At 37.9% G+C, this 21,020-nt stretch overlaps 1 protein-coding gene across 2 annotated transcripts in view; it reads right to left on the bottom strand.

The window, feature by feature from the left end:
• The window catches only part of angpt4 (angiopoietin 4), a 34,543-nt gene extending 27,127 nt beyond the window's left edge, over positions 1-7,416 (bottom strand). For both annotated transcript variants that reach the window (XM_027004968.2, XM_027004969.2), the window contains exon 1: positions 6,616-7,416. In XM_027004968.2, the coding sequence (XP_026860769.2) occupies positions 6,616-6,936 (321 nt within the window). In that variant the 5' untranslated portion in view covers positions 6,937-7,416. The remainder of the gene's footprint in view (positions 1-6,615) is intronic.
• Between the last annotated feature and the right edge of the window lie 13,604 nt (positions 7,417-21,020).

Here is a 21,020-nt window from a genome sequence, read left to right on the forward strand (position 1 = left end):
TAGGCCAGCCAAAAAGTACTTGTACATTGCCAATTTAAACTAAGTATACTGACCTGCTCAAGCAGTGTTTAATTTCAAGATTCATTTGTTTTGTGGGAAATATCTCCCTGAATGAATAAGACTTGTTAGGTCTAAGGGAAAAATAATTTAGGTGCAAAATACAGTTTTTAATCTTATCTGATTCAAAAACAATAGAAAAATTAATTATTGGTTCTTTCAGTTTTTTACTCCATGATAGTCTTGGTTGTATCTACAAAGTGTTTTATTACATTTGTATTTGTATTTCAGTGAAAGTGACACTGATATTTGATGTGGCAGGTACACATATAACACTACTGTATATAACACTTGAGACATGTTAACTTTCACAAAACATTACTTGTTTTTTACCCATTACATATGCCTAAAGTAGTGATGAACAGCCTGAAGATGTATCATATATATAGGAAATGCTGTAATTAGCATGGATACTTAAAATGGGTGCTAGAAATTTAGATTTTCTATAAGGAGTTACAGTTACAATGGACTATTGTATCCAGTAAGATGTGTAGGTTATTGTAAATTTATCATTGCCAGAATTCTATCAGGGAAATTTCAGAATAATCAATTTGAGTGTGTTTCATTACAGAAATGGCATAATTTTCATGATAGCAGTAAACATTAATCTATTATAAATTACTTTATGTGAATGCAGTTCTTGACAAAGTTAGACAGAAAGTGTTAATATTGACTATTAGCAAGTTTATAATGTAGCTTATCAAATTTATTACACAAGTTTGTATGAAATAATACAATATAATTCTATATAGGTCCTCCTGTGTTTTTGTTCTGCCTATGAGGCCTAATCAGCATGTATGCACTGCATTGTGAATGTACATCCCTGAGAGTCACACAGTAAGAAGTAGTCAGGTAATTAGTAAGCATAGCTTGATTAATAACTAAGAGATATAAATATTTTATTATAGTGCCTGGCTTTTGTTTCTCTAAAACATCAGACTGCTAATGAAACATGGGGAGAGGAAATGCTATTCTTTATCTTCTTTTACACAAATATAACAAATAATAACAGCTAATTTGATCTATTGCGTACTTGATAAAGTGCAATATAACTTTTTTTTTTTTACCTATAGCCGCACAGGCCATTGGAGGCAGGGCAGTGGTCAATAAAAAGGGTGGTTCTGGGTGGTGACCATTTAAGCCCTACACTATGGGTGTGACAAAATCACATTTCTTGTTTTAGAAGCACAATTAAACATTAGACAGAAAAACTGAAAGGTTAAAACTCCAAATTTGCCTAAATGTATAGTTACAAAGGATGTAAAAATGAAACATGGATGATGACGGTTCTCTCCAAGGATAGCATGCTTGTTAGTGTGTTCTTGTGTTAAGATTATTATTTTCAATGTTTTACACACTCTGCTTGACAAATGAGGCATCAAATAGTGATGAGAGTTACAGGCCTCCTCAGCTAGAGATCCCAAACATTAGCAGAGGAGAAGCTATCAGAAGCACTGCAGGCTATGGACAATGACCTGTTGGTGCTCAGGAGGTGACTTTTACTTTATTTCACAGTGATGCAAAGGTGTCCAAGACAAGGTTCTCACCTGGGACTCTTGTTAAAACATTTGTTTTGACCCATATCACAATTGTGTAATGTGAAATGGGGTGTTGGTGGTTTTGGCAAACTTTTTAGATGATTTAAAGTCTGTCTTCTATCTGTAATCAGAAAACATGTTTAAGGTCTTTGACACTACTGATGAAACATATTTCTGGAAAATTAACAGTTGCAACAGATGGTCACAATGTTGAGCAATGTTTTGGATTTCAAGACTAATGGACCAACTATTAGGGCCTGAGAATTCCTGCTTCCATGTAATTCAATTTAAAATTGAATGTAATTTGGAGTTTCTCAATAACAACAGGCATGCACTGCCTCTAGTGATTATTGGGTATTTAAGACAAAAAGAGATCTAAGACAGTAATGCATTGATCATAATATATGTGTGATTCAAGGGTCCAAATAATGTTTTATATGAACTTTATCTGCAAGGGCCATGCAGAATTACTTTGCCCAATAAGGACTAATGGTGACCTTCAGTGCTGAAATTGACAAAATCAATCTCACACAGTGCCACTGGTCCAGGATCAGATTATTCTGCAGTTCCTGGCAGTCTGCGGAAACTGGCCAGATGTTTGAGGTTATGTCTGATGGGTCCCCTTCATTTTCACTACAGATTTCCTACTTGTACTTTGCCTTGCATCGAAGCCAAATATATTGCAATTGAATTTAACACCAGTTGTGGAAATTTGGAAAACCTAAGGAAATGGATTCAAGAACAAACAAAACTCAATTGCCAACAGGATGCTTTTGATTTAACAATAACAAAGAACAAAGCCCAGAGACTGGAATTAGCCCTGTTCAGCCATACAGACAATGCTCACTTTCTCCTAATTCACAACTGGCCTATAGACATAACTGCAAGAAACTCCAGATTACGGACAAGATTAGACACTGAAGCTGTATTAATTCATGTTGTGATGTGATGCATTCTGTCTTAAAAACAAAAATTGATGGATAGTTTTCAGAACTAGGTTGAGTTTTACCTGGAAAGCATTTGTTTTAATCTGATCTATATAATATATGAAGTAAAATGTTTCTACTTTCTGTTCGCTACTCATAAGAATTTGCTTAAATCCATAGGGCATATTTTGGTTAGTAGCAGACTATAATCAGTTACAGGGGCTGTCCTGGAATATTTTAAGATTAAATGTCTTTCTCAGAGGTACAAAGGCAGAGTATGTCAGTTGAGATGAAACGTATGAATTTATGAGTCTCAAGTTTGGAATGTCTAAACAAAATATGTTCTAAAATGTAAGGCAGAATACAGAAATAGAACTGAAGAAAGTCACTATTATTGCAAAATTCCAAGAAATAGCCTGAATCTTACAGTAAGAATGGCTAGATACATCATTAATCAGAAGTTTTAAAGGACCACTGTCATACCAATAAATGAATCATCTTAAAAGCATAAAAGGAATGCTGTAAAATCAGACCACTCCAGCAAGGGCCTATAGAACTGTGCAAGTACATGCTGTAAAGCATTTCTTCAGTATGCCAGCTATTTTAAATGAGTGGTGCTGAAAATTCTAAGTAATAGTTAAAAAACACAAATAAATAAAATTCAAATATATAGCATAAACCTACCAACGAGGGAAAAAAATATAACTTAAATAGTATGTAGTTCATCTTCTCCCAACTCTAAAATATAGCATCATCAGAAACCTACAGTGTGAGAAATGACTTTGCAACAGTGCAAAATTGTAATTACAACATCCTTTTCAAGATTTGTAAGTTATTGTATGTACTGCTGCCCCCCATTATAAGGTTAAATTTCAACTGATCTTGTCAAAATTAGTTAGGACCAGTTTCAGCTGAACCAGTGCCAAAAAGACAATTCAGTACTTCACTATGTAAGAGCACTCCTGTCAGTGTGTAGGAGGGGTGTAGGAGTCCTGGCTGTGATCGAGCTCTCTTACTGTTGACTGATGTCAGGGGCAGGCAACAAGACCTAGGCCATGTTCATTCCCTCCCCTCATAAGCCCTGTGCTTTCAAAGACACTTCCCCAAGAATGATAAACATGAGCAAAATGTTTGTTTAACAAACTGAAGCTGGCTGCTGTGATCAGGGCCAAACCCAGCAAGTATGTGTTCATGCACACACATGAGGCATCACATCAGAGAGAAAGAGAGAAACCCTACTACTGCTATGACTACTGCACACACGCACACACACACACACACACACACACACACACACACACAGAGGCTCTTGCTGTGAGACAGGCTCTCTGCAAAGAAACACAGCAGCAAAAGTTCAAAGAGTATATTAAAACACTTAATATCTAAGCATTCATATTATGCAATCACTTCCTTTTGTCCTAAACATATGGGTATAGAATGGAGAAAGTTTCTCACTTCTAAGCCGAAAATAGTTTTGAGGACTCTGTGCTTTCTTATAACACAGTTCCCTCAGTTGAATTCCCAAACATATTTCATGTAGTTCCCACCATGGGTACGCTATTTATTTTGAGCTTCAAGTGAACATTCTTTACAGCACCATGTGGCAGCACTATGATGAAGGAACATTTGATGTGTTTCTCAGATTGGATGGGCTGACACAGCAAGGGATCAATGGGGCGGCCCTGGCAGACATAGAGGGAAGCCCTGTGCCTGCTGCCTTTAATGAGACCATTAAAGGCAATGCTAAGGTGTCATAGACTTGGTGGCCCCGAGGTGACACTTCTAAGCCTATTCTTGTCCGAGCTCTCACTCTGTCCATCCCTCCTTCATGTGGGAGAATGTAGACAAGAAATAGGCTGGAGACAAATCCCATAACCATAAACCAAGGTGGAGCTATTAATGTGTTGTAGCATAAGGAAAACCCCTGTTTATTAAAATTATCACAATAGGAGAGGTTTCACCAAAAGTCATAAATTAATCTTTTTTTCCCTCTTTCAAGAGGTGGTTTTATAGCATTACTGAGCAACACCCACTTATATGATGTTTACTACTTGACTGCAGTTTAATGTGTGTCATAAAGCAACATTGTTTTCATACTGTACAAGTAAATAAAGGGAAATGAGCATGGAAACAATGATGCAGTAACAATGTAGACCATGGTACATCTCTTTAAACCAGAGTAGATATAATCCAAAGTGAAAATGTTACCAGAAACCTTGTTTACGGGAATCAAAAATGTCCACAGTGATCAGATAGACCCCAAGAGTAACTGAGTTTAAAGAAGCATTTACTTCTTGGACTGAATCAACTAAAAAAAAACCCAACAAACTAACACACAGAAAAAAAAAATGTTAAAGTCTGTTCCAAGCAAGGCATCAAACTGAAAGCTTAACCAACAGTGACCAAAAGTCCCTTTTGTCTCTTCTAGTGGAGCTATTACTCAAAGGGGTATGGGGCCTATGCTGTATCATAAACTGCTCCAAATGGGACGTACAATCGCTAATCCCCTGGCCTTTGATGGCGGAGGTGCTCTTTTCCAGAGAGATCTTTGCTCCAAGGCCATTACGCAAAAATAAGGAAGATTTCCAATGCCCCCCCCCCCCCATATGGTATGTCTTGTTGCTTTTGAATCTTGTAGGTTATCAGGTAAGGAATGATCAGTGGCACATCAAAGACAGCTTCTCTCATTTCACTACCAAAATGCCCCCCTAAGTCCGATAGCTTGATTCCATGGCTGTTGCTTACAGATGTGCTGAAATTCTTTAAGAACCCAGAATGTGAGTCAGCACTTTTAGGGTTAGTCCACCAAGGACCTGGGAATATTCTATTCCTGTAACTAGAACAAAAACAAACACATGAAGAACAGTCACTCTCTATGTTTTCAATATATAATTGCATGAATAGCTTTGATGATTACAGACATACATTTATTTAATTTATTTGTAAACAGAATTTAAGCAGTGGTGGCTACACCCCCACTTTTTAACAGAGCATAAATCTCAAAGCAGTAATTACATCACTGATTGACATAACAACATAAGGTTTTACATTGATTTGCTTATTTATTTACTTTAAAATCTTGATCTTGTCTGTTCAAAAGAGTCGAGTTGAGGATAATTTTCATCTTGAGGTGAAGCATTTGAAAACTTTGCATGACCTACATTCATTCATCAGCCTGGGTGGTATGCCAAATGCACATATCCCTAAAAACAAACACCCCCCCACACACACTCACACACATCATCACACAAACACAGACATACACACACACAGACACACACAATCATACAGAGACACACAAGCACACACACTCACACAAGCACACACACTCACACAAGCACACACATGCACAGACACACACATGCTTACTAATACCTATTCATCTATTCATTACCTCAGTCAAATCACTTAGCATATCAATTCCTTGAAATAACACTGAAGTCTTGTATTTAGCATATTTCAATGGACACCATAGATATAAAATCATATAAGACAGTCAAGTGAAAAAAGCAAACACACCTTAGTTTGATTTCTGTGCCTTCAGAATTACCAATGAAGACACTTGGATCATAGTAGAAAAGGCAGCACAATCAAACTGACTAAAACAAATCTCCCTCTCACAGTTTTATCACAGCCCTTTTGATGTCGTCAAGTATGCTTATTTCCTGCATTATGCCACAGCTACAGATGGAATAAGACAAGTTGATATAAAAGAAAGCCCATAAAGAATAAAAGATGTGAATGCTTTGAACAATCACAAGAGGCATTTTAGATGCCTTTCACACAGCATTGAGTCCACTCAACTTGTCATACTGATTTATTATGCTCTCGTTTAATCAGCCTAGGCCTGCCAGTGTTGTCACTTTGAATAGCCTAATTCCATTTGCCTATTTAGGCCACAGTTCCTTCTTCAAATCTTGGCTCACATATCAAGCTTAGCCAAAAGCCACCATGGAAAGTATATGACTTTAAATTAGTATATTCACCCCCTTTAGGCCATCATGTAAGAAGCATTGCTTTTGGGTACCTGTGTCCCGCAATTTAAAGTGACTTTAAAATTAACGGTGTGCGCCAGTGCCATCTTTGGTACTTACCTTCTGGAGCCACTGGGTGTTGTTCTCCATGGCTGTCTCTAGATGCTGCAGTCGCTGGGTCGGCCACTCTCCCTCCCCGGGGGGCGCATCTCTCTGGACAACTTTGCCACCCTTGTAGGGATCCATCCTAGTCCTGCAGCTGTCCATCTCAGGCAGGATGAAGGTGTAGCTACACTGGCCATGCTGCACGCGATGCAGCTTCCTCCGCCGTTCACCCTGCCCGCGCCTCTGCCCACTCCCATTCCCGCAGCAGACGGGAGCTGACACCTCCGACAGCAACAGGAGCAGTGCCAGCCACTGTCTGTGTGCCACCAGCCTCATGGCTACAAGCACGGATGGGTCACAGCGTCTGGAAAAAGGCACCTGTTGATGAAGGGATCACCCACTCACTCAGCCATGAGGGCAGCGCGTATAGCTGTGTGGATGGGAGAAGAGATGCTCTGTTGTCTTCTGACCCTCCTCTTCTATTTTCCCCTCCGCTTCCTTTCTTTAACGTTGTCTCTGTGCTTGGGTCTCTCCCGGTAGTGGAGGTGGTTATTTTCCTAAGCAGGGTCTTGTTTCCTTTAAACTTTCTTTGGCCCCTGTGTTACGTGAAGAACCAGGCTGAAGTGCAGATCCCACCCCCCCCACTGCCAAGTAGCTGTAGGCACAGAGCACCGAAGTGAGAGGGAACGAGAGAAAGAAAAAGAACAAGGAGGAGAGTGCGAGGCCAACGAGGAAGCCCTCTGGACCAGACTCTTAAGCTGCAGCCTTTTTTAGAGAGAAGAAAATGACACAAATGCGAGAAGACCTTCCTTTCTATCCTGCAGTGTCTGAAATGACCAGAAAGACAGAGTTCTGCCCTCTTATCTGGGAGCGAGGGAGTGTGCGGGGAGGAGGAGAGGAGAGGCAGAAGGCTGAGGGAGGTCTATTAGCACATGCTCTGTCTCTGCTCACTGCACTAAAGCATTTCCTTGCTTGCCTCGCCTGAAGGATAGACAGTCTTCTCTTCTTTTTTGCTGCCAATCAACTTCAATCTTTTATTTAATCTTTTCTTGATCCTGGCAAGTTGAGTGTTTTTTTTCTACAAAATATTTACAGAACTTTACACAGATTGAATGCATCCAAGACTGTTATTTATACAATAAACAGTCTTGGATGTTACTTGTACAGAAACTAATTCTGATTTACATACCAGAAATCTGTAACATCATAGCACAGTCTTATATAATGCATAGTAGTGATCTTATCTGACTTAGTTCTACTCCATATTGATTAGAGTTATTTATTTTCCTTGTGTTTTTTAAATGAGGGAAATCATGAACAAAAAATTATTACAAAAGGAGCGAAATACTAATTTGTACTCTAACTATTCAAAGCACACAGTTAGTTGCAGTTCATAGGGTTGCCAAACTTTTAAAATTAACTGTTTGACAAACTGTCAAGGCATACAAAATAGACAATCTTCATAAATATAACATAAAAGGTGCATAGGTAAACTAGGCACTGACTCTAAATCTGACAGATTGGAAACACTTTCATGAGGCAAGATTGCATGTGCAGTCTTTTGTGGTCTTTTTATTGCTGTAGGGTTGTGTGGGTCATTAACAGTGGGACAGACACCATGCCACATGAACCACATATGACTCAAGGATGTTCCCAATGTCCACATCACTGGCTAGACATAGACAAACTGGCAATTTTGGCATCTGGTGGCATTTTCTACTCTACTTTCTTTGGAATTGGGATGGGAAATGGGGGTAATGTTCTCCATGAGAGTTGGTTGCAAAAATAGAGAAAAACTCCACTCTCCTCAATGTTGCGGTATTTTGCACACATGACGATTACAACTTTGCAGATGAAATACTATGTATAAAAATTATTAACAGTATCATCTCATAGGAATTCTTTGTGAGGCCAGGTTGCATGGTTCATTTCCATAGGGAGGGGTTTACAGGCATGGCTGTTTAACAAATCTATGATGGGTTCTCTTATGAGACTGTGCTCCATCTGGGTATTACCATACCATAACACCAGGTATATCAGGGCTTTTCTGTAGACAGCATTGTCACTGCTCGTTGAATATTTAGCATCTTTGGTGATCAAATCTTGTTTGACTTGTTTTATTTGATAAAATATACTGTGTAATCAAATCACAAATCTTGCGTGATCACAAATTATTAATTAGTTACATTCATTGCTAACCAAGCCCAAAGTGAGATCCAAGTACATCTGCCATCTTCTTTGTACATCTCCTTGCTTTGAAAACCTTCAAGAGATTATTAGGACTCAGATCTCCCATGGAGCATGATATCACTCTCCCTCTTTTTCATGAGACTTTCTAATGCACTATGCCCCTTACCCATTTGTTTATTTTTACATAATACTTATTTTGGGTTTAGTTTGTGGCGTGGCCCTGATCCTTCGGGAAGGATGTCAAGATCAGTGACTCTTTGCCCTCAAATGAAATTATTCTCATGGGAAACATGGGAGAGAGAAAGGATTAAATGGCAGAATTCTCTGCTTTGCTCACTACTGAAGCCCCCCACCCACCACCTCTCCCATGTTGGTGAATCTATAAAGTAGCTGTTCACCTTTCCTGCTAAATACTGTAGTGCTATTGATCCCATACATGTTTTCACCCATTGTTCATAGTTCTCTTTCAGTCAAGGGTAGCTGTGTCTTATAGAGCCCTTAAGTCAGTTCAGATTGAGCTGGTAACAATGTTGACTTGCTTGATGTTATGATACAAAGCGGGTCTTTGGCATGTATTCTCACACCTTGGAATAGCATTCATTTCATTCATCAGGTGTTAGATAACAGAGGTATGTGTTATCTGGAAGTCTATTGTGCTTTCTACACTATTGATTGTTTGGCTCATCTAAATCTGTGAGAAGCATGAGGAAAATCGGATTGTTGCATACTGGTCTCAAATGATGGAAATGTACTGTTATTTAGGCTGGTCTCAATTGTGGGAATGTGTCATGTAGGGGTGGTCTCTATCGTGGGTGTGTCAGCGATAATCTGTTAGCAAGAAATCAATTTTCATGAAACCATGATTGTCAAGGTTATGTGCTCTTAAAATGAAAGGGAATGCATATGCATATGCATATGAACACTACATTTGACTGAGATTTATAACTCAGAAGTTGCAAAACCATTGTTCTGGTGCACACCTTCCATGGTGCATATGAGATGACATCATATCTGAGATAATTGTTCTGCTGGATAAGAATGATCTGTATATTTGTGCTCAAACAAAAATCTCTAGTGATCAATTACAGCAAACACTTAGCATTGCACTTCCATAAAAATAAATATACAACACTGACTAAATAAAATCCAGATGCTGAGTACTGCATGTCTTCTATTATCACTTTTTAATTTCAGTCATTCTCTCAAAAGAAACCACAACTTTTCATCTTATGTTCTAATCAGAGCTGAGCTTTTTTGTGTTTGTTTTGTTTTGTTTTGTTTTTATTTATTAAGAATTTTCTTGTGAAATCTAGTTGATGGTTTGACAAATCAAATCAAATCAAATTTATTTATATAGAACTTCTTACAACAGATGTTGTCAAATAGCAGCTTTACAAATGCCCAAGTCCAAGCCCCCAATGAGTAAGCCAAGGGTGACAGTGGCAAGGAAAAACTCCCTAGACCATGAGGAAGAAACACTGAGAGGAACCAAGAGTCAAAGGGGGGTCCATCCTCCTTTGGCTGACAATGGTCACCACCATAGCAACAATTTTAAGAGAACAATAAATAAATAATAATAACATGAAAAAAACACGCAATTAATGTCTAGTCTGGTTTTCTAGATGTCCTAGTCTTCTCCCAATGGTGTGCACATTTCCAAAACCCATCCCGCAAGAAAACATGCATCAAAGGCAATGGAGAAGTAGTTCGCTGGGGTGGAGTTGTGGTGGGCTACAGCATGGGACATCAGAGCGTGCTGGGAGTAGCCATGATGGGTTGAGGCTCAGTAACATCATGACATCAGGGATAGGTGTACCTCGGCAGAAAGAGAGAATAGATTATTAGGCATGTCCAGGTGTGAGAGTGTATAAATTAATTAACTATAATGTGCAAAGCTGCAGTCAATCAGATCTTGCTATGGCAACATAGCTAAAAGGATAAAGCCAGAAAGAAGCACAGGCATGAGGGCACCCTGGAAAATCAGCACTCCACTGCTCTCAGTCAATAAACTTGAGTGACAAAAGAGAGGTGAAGTGACAGCATCATAACATCCCAGTTTACCATAACTGTCAATGACCATGGACCCACAGATCTACATCTTTACCTAAGATGGGAAGTAGTTAATAAAATGCCTGATAGTACAGATAGGTTTTCAGCCTAGTCTTAAATATTGAGACTGTGTCTAAGTCTCAAACATTTACAGGAAGGTTATTCCATAGTGCAGGAGGTTTATAGGAAAAGGCTCTGCCCCCTGTGGTACATTTTCTTATTTTTGGTAATAGTAAAGAGCCCGCACCTTTTGATCTAAGCAGAAGTAGTGGATTGTAATGCACTAGGAGTTCTCTGAGGTACTGTGGGGCAAGACCATTCAGTGCTTTGTAGGTCATTAGAAGTATTTTATAATCAATACGAAATTTTACGGGGAGCCAATTTAAAGTAGCTAAGATAGGACTTATGTGATCAAATGTTCTAGTTCTAGTAAGTAACTCTGGGTGCTGTATTTTGAACTAGCTGGAGCGTGTTCAGGCACTAAAACATACAGCCAGATATTAAGGCATTACAGTAGTTCAATCTTGAAGTGATAGCCTTTCTGTATCATATGAGGAGAGCATGTTCCTAATCTTTGAAATGTCCCTGAGGTGGAGAAAGGTGGTCCTAGAAATATTATTTACATGAGCTTCAAATGAGAGACTGGGATCCATAATACCTCCGAGATCTGTAACTATTAGAGATGTGATTGGGAGACTTAATGATGATTTGAGGTTCATTTCATAATTAGATAGGCCCTAGCTGTCTCTTGGCCAAATAGAAGCACCTCTGTTTTGTCAGGATTAAGTGAGAGAAAGTTCCTCAACATCCAGGGTCTGACATTCATTATGCATTTATCAATAATACTAAGCCGATATATGTCCTCTGGTTTGGCTGAGACATATAGCTGAGTATCATAAGCGTAGCAGTGGCAACTAGCACAGTGTTTACATAAAAGTCATCTAGAGGTAGCATATATAAAGAAAAAGGCAAAGGCCCTAGAACAGATGTTTGTGGGACACCATAGCTAACCTTGTTGTATGCTGAGAAGTCTTCATTTATGTTAACAAACTGGTAGTGACCCGCTAGATAAGATTAAACAAGGAAATGGCTATTCTGCTAATCCCAACAACATTTTTGAGTAAAATGTTGTGATCTATAGTGTCAAATGTTGCACTCAGATCAAATAATATAAGCTACAACACATAACCCTGTTCAGAAGCCAACAACAGATCATTAACTACTTTAATTATTGCTCTCTCCATACTATGATTAGGTCTAAACCCTGACTGAAAGACTTCATGTATCTGGTTCTGATTCAGGTATGATCTTAATTGCTGAGCTACAGTCCTGTGTTATGCCAACAGTGAGGCATACTGAGACCATTCATGTGTGGGGTTGCTTCTCATCCAAGGGTGTGGGTTTGCTCACTTGGGTCTCATCCAAGGGAGTTAGTTTGCCTAAGAATACTGCCATGAATAAGGAATAGTTTCAAAACATCCTCCAAGAGCAACTTCTCCCAATGCTCCAGGAGCAATTTGGTGATGAACTATGCTTTTTCCAGCATGACAGAGCACCACCACCAAAAGTGATAACCAAGAGGCTTGGTGAACAAACATTGAAATTTTGGGTCCATGGCCAGAAAATTCCCCAGATCTAAATCCTATTGAGAACCTATGGTCAATCCTTCAAGAGGGTGGACACATACAGAAACTGTGATCAACTCCAAGCACTGATTAGGCAAGAATGTCTTGCCATCAGTCAAGATTTTACCCAGAAGATGATATCCAGCATGCCAAGGCAAATTGCAGAAGTCTTTAAAAAGGGTCAATACTGTAAATGCTTAATTTTTTTTTAAAGTTTTTGCTTAAATTGGATGTATTTGCCAATAAAAAGTTTTAAAAATTCTTATAATTGTACTTCACTATTCCATATAAACATCTGACAAAAGGATCTAAAAAAAAAAAACTGAGGCAGTAAACTTTGTGAAAACCAAAATTTGTGTCAGTCTCAACTTTTGGCCACAACTGTAGGTGCAGTGGCTGACATGATTGTGCATCTGGTATGTTAGCTAGGTGAGGTTACTATGTTGTGACTCATATGTAGTTCAAATGAAATTAGGGAATGGTCTGAGATGGCATCAGACTGGGATAGTATAATGATGTTTTCTTTGTCTACACCATATGTCAGTACTAAGTCAAGCATATGTCCACCAGAATATATGGGTTCTCTTATACATTGGGTGAAACCAATTGATTATAATATAAAAATAAATGCCGATCTCAGAGGGTCTTGGGCACTATCAAAGTGAATATTGAAATCACCAACAATAAAGGATCTTTCTACTAGAGTGACTAGATTAGAGAGAAAATCTGCAAATTCGTTAATACATTCTGAACAGGGTCCTGGTAGCCTGTAGATGGGTGGGCTTTTCATCACTGACTATATTTTTGCTAGTAAAAATATTTTCAAAGGACTCAAAATCATAACCAGCTTTCTGGTTTATGCTTAATGTGTCAGTATAAATAACTGCAATACCACCTCCATGGCCAGTTAGACAAGGGTGGTGTACATAGCTGTAGTCAGAAGGACACACTTCGTTTAAAGCTATGTACTCATTTGGCCTGATTGAGGTTTCTGTTAGCCAAAGTACATTAAATCTATGACTTATTATGAGGATTTCACTTATCATGAGTACTTTAGATATTAGGGATCTAAAATTTAGTAAACCCAGCTTTTGATGAAAGGTGCAGGTAGTGTTCTGTGAATCAGTTATTTTAATACTAATTAGGTTATTTTAATACTAATTAGGTTATGTTTTTCTAAGGTTTCTGTATTTCTGCTTAGCTCTGGGAACAGACACAGTGTCAATATGATGAACCTTGGGTGTTGTCACGTAGCGACCAGCAGACAGTTTGTTTAGACACTTTATCTGCTGCCTGGCCTCCGCTCTGGATTGTCATAGATTAATTAGGTCTATCATATGAGTATGGCTTATGTTACAGGAAAGGAGTGCAGCACCCTCCCTTGTAGAATGGATAACATCCCACCCTAAAAGCTTGCCCTCGAATGTGTTCCAATTATCTGTAAACCCCACATTGTTTTGTGAGTGCCACTTGGACATCCAGCAGTTTAGCGAAGATAACCGTCTGTATGTTACATTGCCATGCCACATTAGGATGGGATCTTAGCATGGGACATCACCTTGACACACCTCTTCAATATTATTTTTAGTAATCTCTGACTGGCGAAGGCATATATCATTAGCTCCTATGTGAATTACTATCTTACAGAACCTGTGCTTGCCTAAGACCTTTAGATTACCTGCAGTGTCTGGCACCCTGGACCCCGGTATACAGCTAACTACTGTTGCTGGTATCACTAAAGTCCGATCTAATTTCACATGTCACAAAATAGAGCCCCCTATAATCAGAACTCTTTCAACAGGCACCTCGCTGAGTAGTGCAAACCTGTTGTACACACAAATTGGGGATGTGTGGTGCTCGCATGGCTGAACCGATGCTTGGCTATTTCACTGTAACGTCACCTATTCACCCCACTGCAAGGACTGTATTGCCAGAGGGCTTGAGGACATGCTAACTTCACCTAAGGCATCCAGAGCTTGTACGTCTAATTCCTCGATAGGTCTATCACTTTCTAAGTTCTGGATGTGCACCTCTAGTGCTAGAGTTTTCTCCATCACACTAGCAATTAATCTACACTTCTGACAGATAAAACTATTGCTAATGATGGATGAAGAATAATTAAACATGTTTCACTCTGCACACTGAAGGAGAATGGAAGCAGACATGATAGAAAAAGAAAAATATTAATGTTATTTATGTTTTTGGTAGTTCTTTGGATGTAGTTTTTGATGATAAAGCAGTTTTTGGTGTCTAGTGGAAGTTGCCGGTTTCCAGGTAAAATGTACTTAAGTCCAAGGAAATAATTGATAAACAGTTTGAGAGCAGTAAGGGCTAGTATGCCAAAACAGTGGTGTTGGCATGAAACAGTTTCAAAAACAGGAAGCAGCGTCACAGCCAAGTGTCTCCTGTTGAAATGTATGTTAGGTCAAGTGCACTAGGCCAGATGTGTTGGGTCAAAAGTGTTACCCTATGTGTGTTTGGTTAGATGTGCTACACAAAAGTACATCTCACAAAATATGGTTTGATACTCCATCATCCAATATATGGCTTGATGATCCATGTAATTCATTTTTGATATTTATATATATTTCTGCTCAATTTGGCTTAAGGCTGTAGAAAATTAAATCATGGTACCAAGCCCTGCCAATCTTTTTAAAAGAGTCTTTTATGGACACTGAGGCCTACTTTAAAACATTGTTGTTGCATGTAATGAACCTCTATCAAGGGACTGCCGGCTCCCAATTGCAATCAGCTGCTTCCTTTATTTGCAAACTGCCGATAATGTCATAGAAGAGCATTGAGGTTCTCTCTAAGTTATGAGATTGTTCAGAGTGCTGGTGGTGATAAGCAAAATCTTAATGACTAGAAAGGTTCATTTTTTAGGGCAGTTTTGTGGTTGGGAAGGGGAGGGAGCTGAATATTCTTTTTGTTAAATTATGTCATCAGCAGTTTTACTGCACATGCCACAACTTTCTATTTCTGGTTAAAGTTTTAGAAGTGTTATCCATGTTTCCAAAACAGTACACAGATATGATACCACATGTAGGGAATGATTCAGATGAATCACTCAGATTAAATGTTTGAATGAGCATATATATATATATATATATATATATATATATATATATATATATATATATATATATATATATATATATATATATATATATGGAATACATCTGGAGGATAAAACCTTTGATTCAGAGCATGCTTGTGTGAGTAACTTTCAACACAACTCTAACTTTCACACACAAACAAAATTTCCAAAATCTAGCTCATACTCTGAGTAATGTTCTCCACCTGCACAAACACTCACACACTTACACACATGAGGGGGGAGCCCATAACCACAAGCAGACGGCAACACGAAACCGTACAAAAATAAGAATGTCAACACGGCATGACATCTTCCTGCTTTGGACTGTCTAACTGTGATGATAAGAATGATTAATTCAAAGTCCCCTGCAATGATTCAGTAGCATTTTCTCATACCTAAACAATAAAATAAAGCTGTATCAAATTATGAATTAGGCACAGAGCACTCTTAAAGAGCAAAAAGTAAATGTGGTATGTATCATATGACTGCACTTCTTCAATTCTGCCTTTTTGTTGTATTTCTAACTACAAAAACATCAGGATGGCCAACCTCAAGATGTTATGAGTGCATCTGCATCAAATGCTAGACAATTGCCTTTGTTCCTTCTCCTGTTTGACCAAGGGTTTTAGAAATCCTTGCCAATATTTATTTTTATACAAACTTGCAATATCAAACTAAACGGTGTCCTTTTATATAACAATGGCCCTTAACATACAGCAACTTTTGTTCCTCACATTTATTTCACAGCTTTTTTATTTTCTTAAAGTCAGGGAAAAAACAACTTTTGCATTTTTGATTTTCGTTCAATCCAGGATACCAATGCTGTGTGATTTAATGTGTCTGTAAGGCACTTCAGTTATTGTATGTAGACTGGACACTTGTATAGCATGTAGCTAAAATGTGTCTTATGGTGCATTTACACCGCATGGTGCTGGCCTGGTACTGGCTTGACTTGAGTCTACTCACTTTTTTTGGTTATCCTTTAGAAAAAGATGTGGATAGAAAATGGTACTTTTTTGGTATGACCTCCATCAAAGTTCCAAGCAAGCCAAGGTGCTGTCAAAAGGTGAAGTGCACAATACAGACTACTGATTGAATACTGGTCAGATTGAATAGCAAAACATGGCAGCATTTATTATGGGAAATGGCAAAACCAGGAGTTAACAAGTGATCTGTTTATATATGGATAGGTTTGTATTTTATTACTTTTATTTGGAAAACTGTAAGCTAACTAGGCTACTCTGTTCATGGCTAACATTGCTACTCAGTAACGGTATGTAACATTATTTGTGCAGATAAAACAACCTCTTCTCCATTGTGACCATTAAACTGAACATATAAAAAATACATTCTTCTGTTCATTGAGATCTTTAATGCAAGTATAGCTAACTTCTAAATCTACAAAGTTAGCTACCTGACTAGTTGTTTAAACTGTGTTGTCTTTCTAGTTTGTTTTCTGTAGCTTTCAGTGGTCTTTAATTCTGAACAATTTGTACAGTAACAACACAGTCCTTTCATATTTTAGATGTTTTTGTGTTTCTTTGGAATTCACTCACAACATTAACACTATCAGACAGTCTTTCAGCCACTTTCACTAACTGTGACATCATGTGCATGCCCATTGTTGACAACAAATTATATCAAAGATGTAAAATATCTTTGAATTAAAGCTGACAATCTGCAATTTTATGTCACAGTCATTGTTTCATTTAATATCTAATGTACTGGAGTAAAATGTTAATACAATCCAATTGCTTACTGACTGTACCTTATGTACAAGGCATTTTATTATAAACACCTACCTTGCACCTGCACTCATTGGCCATTTTGTCTATTAAGTGTTTAATTCCATGCCCCTTTGGTGGCATATGTGATTCTTCAGTCACTCTCTACTCCGTTCAGCACTATTCAGGTTTTGACCACAGGACCTTTTTTGACTGGATATAATTCAGGTGGCAGATAATTCTTACCCTGGCATTAACACTGACACAAGCATGGGTTTATCAGTCATATTGGATTAGGCAATGCGCTATCGCTGTGGTTTTTACATTTGTCTGTGTCAGTGCTGGGTTGAGAGTGGTCTGTATTCCAAAAATATCCAGACCAGAAGCAGACAGGCCATATATGCTAACCATAGGTTCACAAGGTACCTAAAATATAGGTGTTTCTATGAAAATGGCTGGTAAGTGTATATACTGTAGGCGCTGGAATTGTTTAAAAAACAAAAAACCCTCCAAATAATTGCAAAAAGTTAATTTCACAGTTGGTCAACAAATAAGAATGCAGACTACATTTCTCAGAACAACTGATATACCATTTGCTTCAAGCTTATTATCATTTAGATATGGTGACATTTTGATGGGTCTATATTGTGTAAGTAGAGGAGATGTTAGGTCACAGTTTGTGGTTTCTTGTCATTGTTTACCAGGTGGCAGAAGCTCATTGGAGGTAAAAAAGAAAAAAAAAGAAAAAAAAAGAAAAAAAAAAGAATTAAAAAAAAGTATTTGCCAAATTTGTCTAATCTAGTAATCTACTGTTTGTGGCATACTCTCAAGTGAGATTGAAAATGAACTCCCCATTAGGGAACCTTAAGAGTCCTACTGAGAACATACCTTCAAAGGACCCTGATTGTTTTATCACACCAGTCTTAGCACAGTCCAAAGAGGAAAATGTGTGGAAAAAAATGTGTTGACAGGAATGCTTTTATGGGATTATGTGGAAGATAAGAAACAGAAGACAGATGTGTTAAATGTTCCTGTCCCTGTTGAAGAAGGTGAATAGCCTTTATTTGGAGACCTCCCAGTACAAATTCAAACCTTCAGTGTGGATTGCACTATGAGTCAGTCCCTCATGTAATAACGTAGATAAAAACAAATGAAAATACAAACAGCACTAACAGTGGACTATGCTGTGCTTCCTTTTCACAAGAAAAACACAAACTGGCACAGCATACTGTGGTTGAACACCATTTCTATTCAAAGGTGCTTGAACTTGCTTGCTTGCTGATCTAATAGGGTGTCATAGAAGTACCTTAACCAAATGTAGCTGTTTTCAATTTTTTCATACGTTCACTGTTAAGACATTTTAGAAACTTCACATAATTTGATAATACAAAGAATCGCAAGCAAATATTTATGGAGTGATACAAGACCAACATGCATTGTAACATAGGCTACAACTGATCTATCCTTTAGTTCACTATGACAGGAAACAACTTTTTGAAAGCCCCTGGTTCACAGGTAGCTACAACCACCAAGTCCATGCTCAATCTTAAACTTAATCATTTTATGTTCATCCCAACAAATTTAGAAATAAGCATATCCTAATTATGGTTTGCAATGTTTAGTGGATAGGAAGTGGATGCATGTGTGGAGAAGAGCAAGATTTATTAGGGGCAAATCCAGAATCATAATCATTTGAATAGTCCAGGGTCATAGAGCCAACATGTAGAGACTGGGAAAACATGGCTAGAATTAACATAAAGGCTAGAAATCACACAAACAGAGGCTAGGATTAACACAATAACCAGCAACAAGACTTAACTATCACAGGGCTTAAATACATGGTCTAACAAGTATTAACAAGACACAGGTGATACAAATAGTGGGTGGAGAAAATGAAACTAAGGAATCGAACCATAACAAGGAAGTAACGCTTAGGGAATCCATAGAGACAGGGACTCTAAGAGGGGCCAACCTTGACATGGTTTTACTTGTGATCATAAAAAATGTAATTACATAATATTTTTATTTTACATTTTGCCCTTAACATTTATCTGGAACCATAATTATTTAATTTACTTGGAACTTATTAACATCTCAAAGCTGCCACACCGAGCTTCATAAAACTGGGCAGCATCTAATAAGACCACCCCAGTGCATCTGTAAGGTTCCACTTTAGTCCACAGCAACTGCTGACCAGTCAAGCATCACTAGAATCCAAATATAAACCTTCTATATCTCTACCCTATGACACTGTAAACCTTTTAAGACCTAACAACCATGACAGCACCTATCTTAACTTCTTTTCAGTTCTCTACACTAATGTTTTAGGCTACTCACATTTAATGGATTTTTTAATCAATGAATAGCAGTTCTACACTGTAACTCTATAATCCACACGTGTTTGCAGACAGCAATTCAGGTCTTCTCGAAAAAAATGTATAAACCTCTTAGGAGCATTGCCACATGCTGTACTGGCAGCAGTTTTAGGCCTGCTTAAATCCTATTTTATCTCTGTTTTTCTTACCAGATTGGAGTTGGTTTCTATGATATCAGCTAATCTCATAAACACAGCCACTATAAGCCTTGTTTCACTTGGCGCAACCCTTGCTGGGTCTTATGGGCTAAATTTGCAAGCTCAAAATTAGGCCAGCTAGAATTGTGTTTGAGGTTTTAAGGAGTGACCATCAAAAGATATTCGGCATGGTTAGGGAAAGAATAAACATGTTTTCTTAGAAAAGGTGATCAATCTTTTTATTTCTGACATGTTATCTTAAGGACTCTAATGTCAGCCAATGCTGATATGTTATATTGCTTTAGTGTTTCTTTCAAGTTTGGCAATAAATCAGCAAATAAACCACTGTCAGTATTTACTGTATTCACTGTCAAAGTTTCCTTAAAATATTCCTCTTTGACCTGTGAAAATCAGTTCATTTCTTTACTGCATATGGCCATCCCTGTATTTGGGTGATGTAAAATTCACCGTTGTATATCTTTCTATATAATGGTCGTTCTGTAGTTTCTGACTGGCTGTCTCTTGGGGGATGATGTTTCCTGGCTTCTACGATATAGAACAGGGCTTAGGCCTTTTCAGAATAGCACAGCTAAAGGCAGTAAAACTCATGCATGAATGCTCACACATGCATGTGTAAACACATACACACAGTTTGGAAAGGCTGTGCATGTGGAAATTTGTATGTATGTAAATATCAACATGACCTCATTTATATGAAAATTTATGAAGTACGGTAACGATAAAGCCAAATGTCAGGTTTCCAATTTATACCTATTCTTATGAGTTCATTCATACAGAACACAATTACATTGCTTTTCCATTGTCATTTTTTTTAGTGAAATACACTAAAATGTAAAGTTGACAGTATCAGAATCTTTGAATATTTGTTGATATGTCATTCCTTTAAGCATAAAATATGATTGTCTTTAAGGGATTAAAGGAATCATCCAGGGGTTATAAGTTTAATGAGAGAGAACCCCTTTCATTCTGCCAGCTGTAGCTAGACATTTGTACCTACTTGAAATGACTTGAAATGAATTAAAATGTGAAAATCTATGTGTTTTGACCATGAAAATAATTATTCAAAGGGTCATGTTGCTGGTGCTGGCTAAGCTGTGACAGGTCAGTTGGTGGTTCACCAAGTAAGATTTTTTTTGCTGTTGTGTTCTTCAGTTCTTCAATTCTTCAATTTAAGTGTCACATTCTGGACTTGATGATCCATT

Source organism: Electrophorus electricus, chromosome 3, assembly GCF_013358815.1.
Source record: "Electrophorus electricus isolate fEleEle1 chromosome 3, fEleEle1.pri, whole genome shotgun sequence".
Taxonomy (NCBI): domain Eukaryota; kingdom Metazoa; phylum Chordata; class Actinopteri; order Gymnotiformes; family Gymnotidae; genus Electrophorus; species Electrophorus electricus.